The sequence below is a fragment of the Gopherus flavomarginatus genome, chromosome 5 (assembly GCF_025201925.1).
Source record: "Gopherus flavomarginatus isolate rGopFla2 chromosome 5, rGopFla2.mat.asm, whole genome shotgun sequence".
NCBI lineage: Eukaryota > Metazoa > Chordata > Testudines > Testudinidae > Gopherus > Gopherus flavomarginatus.
In genome coordinates, this window is record NC_066621.1 from 35,842,188 (window position 1) to 35,851,594 (window position 9,407).

The window sequence follows — 9,407 nt, forward strand, 5'->3', positions numbered from 1 at the left end:
GCACTCCCAGAGTCTGGAAATGCTGAAAGCCAAGGGGCTGCTCAGCTAAAGGGAATCTTCATGTAGAGCTGCTGAGAGGGGGTATGGGATTACCAGGGCCCCAGAAGCCTGGCATCACAGAAAGGAGGGAAGAGATGTCAGCTCCATTTACCAGTTGCAGTTAGCAAAAGTACCTCTGGCATAACAGTCCCTTTGTGCTGCACAGAATGCCCGTTGGAGGTAACAGTCAGAGCTTCTGTTTCTCAGGGAAACAAAACTTCCTGTTAGCCCCATAGACTCAGCCCAGTGACAGGAGAAGGAATCAGAGGCTAGTCTGGCTCACACATCACCAGTAGGATGGTTAGATGAGCCAAGTGCTCTTGGTTATGCTTGAGCAATCTAATGAAGGTGAGGAGGGGGAGGGGAATGTGGCTGCACATTACTCACCTGAGGGTGTGTCCCAAAAGTCACAGGACAGTTTGGGTGGGGACCGCACAGAAGTCAGGATATGGCCTGCCGAATCATTCTTGCTGGTGATGCTACAAGGCGGGGAAGACCTTAGCATGGGTCCTAGCTTCTGGGGAGTTTGAGGCATTTGTGTCACTGAGATGATAAGTACAGGGCCTCACAAGGTGGGTTTGACAGTCACTCACCAAAACAGAGCTGCGCAGTGAATCATCATTCCCCTGTGCTGTGATGGGGAGGCTGTGAGGTCCTGCTCAGCTGGGGCACAGGGATGGTGCTTCAGCCCCTGACCTGACAGAGGATCCTGAGTTGGGAAGAGGCTAGGAAAGCCCTTGCAAAGGCTCCTCCTGGCCCCTTTGCTTCTTGTCCTCATCCTCGGCACGAGCAGCTTGTACCCAGATGAGGTGCCAGATGGGCTGCCACCTGGATCGTGTGCCACAAAGAGGCAGACTGTGGTTGCCCATGGAGACCACAGCTTCCAGCAAACCTGGGGTGGCAAGTTTGGAACCTGGGGAGGGAACTTGAGCCCAAAGTCTGCAAGAAGAGAATGATGGCAGCCCAGGGGGAGGGAAAGAGTTTGGACTCAGGGGAGGAGACTCGGGGGGGTGGGGGGAGGTGTGTGTTTGAATGGGGGCCAGAGAGACAGCCTTGGCCTCAGGGGATGGGATATCTCTGAGATGGGCAGAGAAAGGAGCCTGCGCCTAGTGAGGTGTGTTTCTGGGCTTGGGAGTGGGTCTCCGGGAGGAGAGTGGGTGACCGAGCTCGGGTGGGGGCTGTCTGGGCCCCAGGGAAGGTCTGTGAGGGCAGGCAGGCAGGGGCAGGACCTGAGCTGGGGAGGGGCCAGGAGCCTGCGCTGGGGGGGTTCTAAGGGGCACTCTGGGGAGTAGAGGAAGGAGCCTAAGTCGGGGTGAGGCTCTGGGCAGACCCCGACATTCTACCGCCTACATTCGAGGCCCGATTGTCTGGTAGTTCTGTCCCTCTGCCGTCCCAGCCAATCAGCGTCATTCGGCTCCTCCAACGGCAGGAGGAGACGAGCCCACCCGGCGAAGAGGTCTGGCTGACGCGAAGACGGCCAGACGAGGCTCCACCCAGGAAGCTCACGTGCTCGCTAGCCGGGCCAGCGCGGCTCCTCTCCGGAGACTTTGTCACGTGAAGAGAAGGCGACCCCCCCCCCTCCACGTAATCCATGAGCCAATAGGACGGGCTAAGAGGCGGCACCGAGGCAGGGCTCGGCCAATGGGAAGACGGCCGGGGCAGGGGAGGTGGGTTGTTCCAGAAGCAGGGTAAGGAGTGGGGCCGGGCGCGGCCATTGGGGGTGAGTGGCGGGGGTGCTGGACGAGACCATCAGGAAGAGGTGCTGTCTCTCCAGCAGCCCCGGCGCCCCGTGTCCGGGAGCCGCCCGGCGAGTGGGGGAGGGCGGGACGCTCCGCTCTGCGCTGGTAACCGGGCAGCACCGAGCATGAACGGGGATCGCTGCCCGGGGACATGTGTGATGGGGCGGGGCTAAGGTGGGCGGGGCGCGGTGGATGGGCGGGGCTAAGAGAGGTTGGGAGGGCGCTGGCAGGCATGGTGGCCCATGCATGGGGTGGCTTGGGATAGGATTTGGCAGGGCAGGGTGAAGGTAGGGGTAGGGCGTAATGCGGGGCCGGCAGGGTGGAGGGAAGGAGAGGGGAGGGGTACGACTGGGTGCAGCTGGATAGTGTGTGGTATGGGGATCGGATGGGTAAGGACTAGGGGAGCAGCATGGAATATGGGAGGTGGGATGGTGTGGGAGTGTGACAGGAAAGGGGTGGGGGACGGGGTAGGGTGCTGGAGATGGTGTAGAGGTCTGGTAGTGTGTAGTACATGGGTGGGGCAGGACAGGTTGCTGGGGGACAGTGTGTGGTCAGCAGGGACAGGACAGGTACCAAGGGGGGGTAGTGTGTGGTGGGAAGGACTGGGTGCTGCAGAGTCTGTTGATGCCCCCAGCAGTGGCACAACTGCACTGACAACAGCATCTGCCCCTTCAGCTTCTGTTTTCTTGGCTGAAAGGCTGCTCTTGTGTTGACATGATCAATAGGCCCTTCAGACCCATTTGGATGGGGATACAGATGGAGAGTAGCAAAAACTGACAGTAGGGCTGCAGGCTCCATGCTAACAAAGAGAGCTGTAGGGAGGGTTGGGCTGGGACCCTCATCATCTGTCTCCAATCCCAACCTCAGGCATCCCAGTTGAGTATGGCCTTGGTGACCAGTGTGGTTAGTGATCTGGACCATGTCCAGTCTAGGATTTAGGAAAAGGATGGTTTAAATGGCATTAGATTAGCTCAGTCTCACAAACCCAGGCATTACATTGACTGGCTCAGCGCATGCTAAACGTCTAAAGTACAGTTTATTTGCTCTTGGCTGGGTGTTTAGATGGCTAAATAACAGTGACTAAACCATCTCCCTACCCTGGTGTGGCCAGAGCCCAGGAAGAGGGCGCACCCAGCTCACTAAGGAGACCGGTGGCTGCTGTGAAAATGGCAGGAGTTGCAATCAGCACAGGACAGAAAGGCTCCCTGGGGAAGAAGGGGGCTGACTAAAAGAAGGGGAGAGGTTAGGAATGTGGGCAGTGACTTGCAAAATGAGGCGCTGAATGGGCAGGTGCAGCTGAGACACCTGGGAGGGGTGATCTGCCAGCCAGAACCTGGCTGGGAGATGGGACAGCCAGAGTGGCCAGAAGGGGCAGATGGCAAAGGAGACCACCTGGGTCTGTGATAGGATGTGGCTGCAGGAAAGGCTGGTGCAGGTTGATGCTATGTATGTGTCTACCACAGCAGGAATGAGCCTTGTTCTGTGCAAAGCTGAGGCAGTTGGGATGTTGTGTTTAGGATCTGGGCCTCTCGGAACCAGAAACGAATTGACAAACCCCAGGGCATGTGCAGGGGGCGGGAGGGGGAGACTCCAGGGAAGGTGGTTGGAGGAGGTAATTGGCCTAAGGGCAAGGGAATGAGGGAGGAAGAGGGGTAACATGCAGGGCAGGGGCAAGATTAGGAGCTCCAGCAGGGGACTAAGAAAGTGAATCTACTTCCCTTGATTCTTCTTGGAGCTTCAGTCTGACAGGGTTTCTCCTTCATTTTCTGCTAAGCACTCCTGTGTGGCTGTTCAACAGCTGCCCAGCCCCACCCCAGCAGTGGCTGCATGTTAGTGCTGGGTGAGGGATCCCTGTGCATACAGGGGAAGTGCTTTGGGATCCTTCAGGGGAAAGGAGTTGGAGATGTGTTGAGTTGATTATCTAGGGTGTGGTCTGTCTCCCGTTTCTTCCCAGCATGTTGTACTGATTAGACCCTGGCAGAGGACCCAGTGCAGCACCGAAGGCACAGACTCTCCCCACCACAGGGCTGGATTATCTCGGGGTTCACAGTGCTCTGACCGGGGTTGGGATTTGACACACCCCCCCCAAGAGTGGGGAGAGCCCAGCTGCATTACTCTGTGGCCATGAGGTGCCTTGTTACCGGGGGCAATGTCAAAGGTGCGTGCCGGGCTACCAGCTGGGCATGGGGGTGGGGAATAGGATGTGAGGCCTCTCCCCCAAGGGTCATTGGCTCCCATCTGGTCCCAGGGCAGAGGGACTGGGCTCAGCAGGGTGGGGAATGGGACACAGGACCATTCGCCTCTAGGGGGTGCAGCCTCCAAATGGCTGTTTTTCCTGCCTCAGAGAGCAGGAGTTGAGGGGAGTGGGGGTGGAATGGGTCTGGCCCTGGATCACTGTCTCTTTCCTTCCCCCCTAGTCATAGGGAAGGCCGTGCACTCTCTGTCCCGCATCGGAGACGAGCTCTACGTAGAGCCCACAGAGGATGGGGTAAGGGGGGGGTGTTGTTTTAACTGGGGGGGCACCCTTCTGATCTGAGGGGGGGGAGAACTGAAGGGGGTTGTCAGCAGAGAAAGGGGGGGTGGGTTTCCAAACAGGGTTTTGGAGCTATCATTGAGCTCCAAGAGGAGCAAGTTGGGTCACACCCTGGTTGGTGACGGGGCTGGCTCTCCCATGGGGGAGGCAGAGGGACTGGCTCTCCTGCCAGGGGGCTGGTCAATGATGGGTCTGGCTCTCCTGGGCGGGGGGGGGGGGACAGAGGGGGCTGGTCAGTGATGGGGCTGGCTTTCCTCTCCACAGCTCTCCCTGCGTGCTGTGAACTCTTCCCGCTCAGCCTATGCCTGCTTCCTGTTCGCCCCGCTCTTCTTCCAGCTTTATGAGGAGGGGAGCCTGGACCCCGATGGGGAGACCTTCCGCTGCAAGGTCCTCATGAAGGTGAGATTGCTGTGCCGGGGCGTCCAGGGTGGGCCTCAGAGGGATGCCCCAGGGCCCAGGGATATCTGGGATATGGGAAGCCAAGCAGAAGGCCCTGGCGCTATGGTGTGGGGTGGAGGGTGAAGAGGGGAGAGCTGGGCTCAGGGATGTATCTCTGGCTGCACCCTGGCCTGTGCTGTCTCCTCGCAGCCTATGTGCCCAGTCCCTGTGTCCCAGGGGCTCCCCTGCAGGGGGCAGGAGCTTGTGGCTTTCTTTTCCCTGGACAGTGAGTGTAGCTGGCACGGGGGTGGGGGGGATCAGGGCTTGGGACCACCCTGTTCCATGAGAAAGAATCTTGGTGTGAATCTGCAGGACTCTTGGGTTCCCTCCCTGGCTCTGGGAGGGGAATAGGCGTCTTGTGGTTACAGCAGGGGAGCTGGGAGCCATTTTCCTAGCTGCGTGATAGGAGGTGCAGGTGGTGACGAGGTGGTGTCTGTGGCCCCCTAGTCCTTCCTGGGTGTGTTCCGCTCGCTGCCCTCCCTGGAGAAGATGGTGGAGAAGTGTCTGATTTCCCTGAACCCCCGGGCCAGCCGGCTGGTCGTGCAGCTGCACTGCAAGTACGGTGAGTGCACTGCTGCTGGGGAGCCCCCTAGTGGGGCGGGAGGCGAGGATCTGGGTGGTCCTGCTGGGGCAAGAAGGGGCATCAAGGGAGCCCTATTAGCAGGGTGGAGGAGGGAGATTGGAAGGCTCCCTAATGGCAGGAGGCACCTCAGGGGTCCAGCAAAGGTAGCAGGGGCCTTGGATGGAGTGAGTTGGGTTGGAGGGCTGGGGCAGAGCTGGGAGCCAGGTGGGCAGAGGGGGCCCTGCAGTGAATGATACTGGAAAGCAGAAGAGGGGGAGGCGAGGGATGAGTGAAGCTGGGGGGGGGGGTGCAGTTTCCAAGGGTCAGACCCCCAGCCTGGTTCCATATTGAACATAGGGCCAGGCTGGTGAGGTGTACTGGGGAGGATCTGCAGGGGTGGGTCCTGGGCTGGTGATGGTCCTGATGCAGGGGCAAAGGCGGCCCCGGCCCTGAGCTGCTGTCCTGATGCCCTTAGCAGGAGTCACCAAGACCCACAACTTGTCATTCCAAGAGTGTGAGTTGCTGCAGGCTGTTTTCGACAAGGAGCTGTGTGCCAACACGCTGCGCGCCCCTGCCCGGTGAGTGAGCTTTGCAGAGTTGGGGGAGAGGAAGCAAAGCATGAAGTATAGCTGAGGAGTTCTCAGCTCATTTCTTCCTGAGGCCTCCCTGCATGCTATAAAAACTCCAGGGCCCAGTGGGGAGGCCTCCAGTCTTCAGCTGCCCGAGCAGGGGCTTCTTGTGGGTGGGAGAAACATTAGCCCTGTGGGGCTGGAGCTCAGGGGCTTCAGCTGCAGTGTGTGTGGGACCTTGGGACTCTGGGCTTCAGCCACTGGATGGGAAGAGGGGTTCAGGGGGGTTCTGCCTCATGGGGTGCCAGGGCTTGGGGCGCCAGGCTTCAGTCCTGCAGCTTCGCTTCTGGCTTCAGCCCCGTGGGGGAAAGGGACTTGAGGTTCCGGGCTTCAGCTCCAGGGCCCCATGGACTTTTGTAGACCCTTAATTGAGAACCATAGGTATAGATGAGGGGAGTGTGGACATATGCTGGCTCCCTTGGTTGCTAGTTTGGCATGGAGGGGGTGGGAAGATCAATGGGGCAGAAGCTGTCTCTCTGGGGTGCTAGGTTGGCACAGAAGAGGTGGGAGGATCGGGGGCACAGCTGGCTCTCTGGGGCACTAGGTTGGCGCACAGGGGGTGAGAGGATCGAGGGCACAGCTAGCTCTCTGGGGCACTGGATTGGCACAGAGGGGGTGGGAGGATGCAGCTGTATCTGTAGGGTGGGGCTTACAGCTCTCTCACCTCTGGTGGCAGGGTGCTGGTGGACGCTGTGGTCCATTTCCCGGTGACGCTGGCTGAGGTGACGCTGGGGGTCAGCCCTGCCGGGAAGGTGAGCTTCCGCAATTACCTGGATGAGGAGACAGGTGAGCCAGCTCCTCCCTCCATGGGCCTCATCCCAAAGAGACACAGCATGGGTCAGTCCCCCTGCCATGGGGCTGGATTGGAGCTGACACCCCCTAGAGGGGAAGGGCCCCATATCCCACTCGACAAGCTTTGGGGTCTGGGTTGGCTGGCATCTCTGAGGCGGGAGGTTTTCGCAGCAGTTTATAGAGAGTGGCCAGTAGGTCCTGGGGAATGGCTTGGCAGTGTGGGGACACCGGGGAGCTGATGCTTAGATCCCTCTCTGTCCCCAGAACCCAGCAGGACAATGGTGACCGAGCTGTGCCTCTCCGAGGACGAGTTCCAGGACGTCCAGGTGCAGCAGCAGTCCCATGTCACCTTCTGCCTCAAGGAGTTCAGGGTGAGCGAACAGAGCCAACCTGCCCCCCCACCCGTCCCCCCCAGCTCTTCTGCTCTAGGCCGAGGGTGGGGCTGCCTCACTGACCCTGTTTGTCTGCCCCTAGGGTCTCCTGAGCTTCGCCGAGTCCTCCAACCTGCCCCTCAACATCTACTTCGATTCCCCCGGCAGGTATGTCCAGGCCAGCCCCTTGTGAGGTGGGGATGCTCCCTTTACCTCAGTGTCCTGAGCTGGCTCTCCCCAGATGAGATCATGTGCTCACACTCCCTGGCCCTGGCTCTGACCCTCTGGATTGGTTGGGGTCCCATGTGGACTCCCTAGCCCTCTGCTGCAACTCTCTCTCTCTGTACACACCCTGTGCCGTCCTTGTAGAGTCCTGGACCTCCCCTCCCCATCTGTCTCATTCTCCTGTGATATCCCTGCAGGCCAGCCATCTTCACTCTGTCAGACCCCCTGCTGGAAGTGCACCTGGTCCTCGCCACCCTGTCAGACCCCAACAGCAGCTCACAAGTCCACTCCACAACCTTGCAGGCCCGTCCAGCCAATGGGTAAGCAGAGGCCTGAGAGTTTGACAGTTGCACTCACAGTTGTCATTAGAGGTCAGAGTGAACAGCTCCATTGGACTGGCTGGCTGCCACCTCCCTAATGGGCTGCTGTTGCAGGCTGTCTGCAGACTCAGGCAGCAGCAGCTTCTGTGGGATACTGGGCTGGCCACAGCGGGGAGGGGTAAGGACCCCATCTCCAGAGGCAGGTTTGACTCTGGCCCCAGCCCTGCTCCCTTCTTCCCACAGTGCCTTTCCCACGGCTACCCCTGATGATGACTTCACAGGTGATGACATTGACTCCTACATGATTGCCATGGAGACCACCTGTGAAGAGAGGCCAGGGCTGCCCTCCAGCCCCACCTTTCCCCAGAGACACCCCCATCCAGGCGCTGCCCTGGAGTCACAGAGCAGTGCCATGGAGAGTGACCTGGAGGGGGCTGTGCCAGGGACCCCCCCACAGAAAAAGGTATGTGCCGGGTGTGCGGGGAGAGGAGCTGTGTGGATTCCCAGCTGATGGTGGGGGATGGCAGGGCCTGTATTGAAACCTGAAGGGATTGGGACCATGTGGGTGGAGAGAGAAGCTGGGGAATTCTCCCCTCCTCCCACATCCTGCTGCATTTCTTTCAGTTCCGCTCCTTGTTCTTTGGGTCGGTGCTGACCCCATCTCAGGCTGGGACCCATCCAGGGCCCAGCCAGGATGTGCTGGCTGAGGACAGCGAGGGAGAGTCCTGAGAGGTCACCTTCTGCAGCCTGGCTCCAAGCCCCCTGCCCCCCAAGAGCCTGTGTGGAGAAGCTGGACTTTACAACCCTCTCAACTCTGCTGGAGCAGGGCAGGAAGAATAGGTGGGGCTGCTGCTTCTGAGCCACTGTGAATAAACATGGCCCAGTAAATAAAGCTTTTATAATAAGTCTGCTGCCTGCAGAGCTGCTGCTGGGGCTGGAGAAGCAGCTCAGCTCCCCCATCTCCCTGGGCAGAACACCCCCAGCCAGTTGGGGGGGGAAGGGGTGCTGCAGGCAGGATCCTTTCCCTCATGCACCTTGCATAGGCAGGGCCAGGAGTGGGAGGCAGGCTATTCCATCCCCCAAATGCCTCTTACTGTAGCCAAGCTCCCCGGGCTGGTGGGTTTGAGGCTGGGGCAGGGGGTGTATCTATCTCCCCCAGCTTGCCCTGTGGGGACTGTCCTCACTCAGAGTGAATTCCTGGGAACTGCTGGAGTTAGATATGGAGCTGGACTAGCAATGGCTGCAGGCTGAGTGGCTGGGGCACACAGTAACCCTCTTACTGCCCCAGGAGCACAATCCCACCCAGCCCTGAGGCCCAGTAACCAGTCGTCTCCCCCTCACCCCTTTTCCTTTGCTAGAGGCCAGGAAATCTGCAGCTGCCAGTGCTCAGGGCACCTACCTCAGCTGAGGGAAGCTGCCAGATTGTCCCCCTCTGCAGGGTGCACAAACTAGGCAGAGTGGGGGGCTGGGTCCCGCTCCTGGGCACCTGGCTGGTATCAGCCCTGCTGCTTCCCAGCCACACTGGAGGCAGGAAGAGCACCCCCCCCCCCTTGTAATGGCTGTGATACCCCCTCCCAGGCAGCTGAGTTCACCCCGAGGTCCTCTGCTACAGTGACCCCCACATTGCTGCCTCCTTCTCCCATCTTAAAGAGGGGGCAGTCTGGGCTCAGCTGCCTCTGACACCCTCAACATCCCCTTCCTGTCAGGGGCCCCTTAGCTCCTGGAGCCATCAAGGTCCCTGCAGGGGCTGTGGCCCCCT

The 9,407-nt window shown here is 59.7% G+C and overlaps 1 protein-coding gene across 8 annotated transcripts; it reads left to right on the forward strand.

Annotated features, from left to right (window-relative positions):
* The first annotated feature begins 1,627 nt into the window (after positions 1 to 1,627).
* On the forward strand, positions 1,628 to 8,550 carry RAD9A (RAD9 checkpoint clamp component A). Of its 8 annotated transcripts, none has more exons than XM_050956334.1 (12): positions 1,628 to 1,727; positions 3,733 to 3,936; positions 4,196 to 4,266; positions 4,576 to 4,710; positions 5,197 to 5,311; positions 5,790 to 5,889; positions 6,617 to 6,726; positions 6,997 to 7,103; positions 7,207 to 7,271; positions 7,526 to 7,648; positions 7,892 to 8,111; positions 8,273 to 8,550. In XM_050956334.1, the coding sequence occupies exons 2-12, from the start codon at positions 3,903 to 3,905 to the stop codon at positions 8,375 to 8,377; spliced, it is 1,185 nt and encodes a 394-aa protein (XP_050812291.1). In that variant the 5' UTR covers positions 1,628 to 1,727; positions 3,733 to 3,902; the 3' UTR covers positions 8,378 to 8,550. The 8 variants fall into 8 exon arrangements, with proteins under 8 accessions (XP_050812291.1, XP_050812298.1, XP_050812299.1 ...); XM_050956338.1 differs by having other exon boundaries at positions 1,682 to 1,706; XM_050956337.1 differs by lacking the exon at positions 1,628 to 1,727 and adding an exon at positions 1,735 to 1,759.
* Positions 8,551 to 9,407: the final 857 nt, after the last annotated feature.

What these genes read in the sequence shown, in the direction of transcription:
- RAD9A (XM_050956334.1), top strand. Translation starts at nt 3,903, where the DNA reads ATGAGGTGCCTTGTTACCGGGGGCAATGTCAAAG. An exon ending in TCTGCCTCAAGGAGTTCAGG is followed by an intron (nt 7,104 to 7,206) that starts GTGAGCGAACAG and finishes GTCTGCCCCTAG; the next exon opens with GGTCTCCTGAGCTTCGCCGA. An exon ending in TACTTCGATTCCCCCGGCAG is followed by an intron (nt 7,272 to 7,525) that starts GTATGTCCAGGC and finishes ATATCCCTGCAG; the next exon opens with GCCAGCCATCTTCACTCTGT.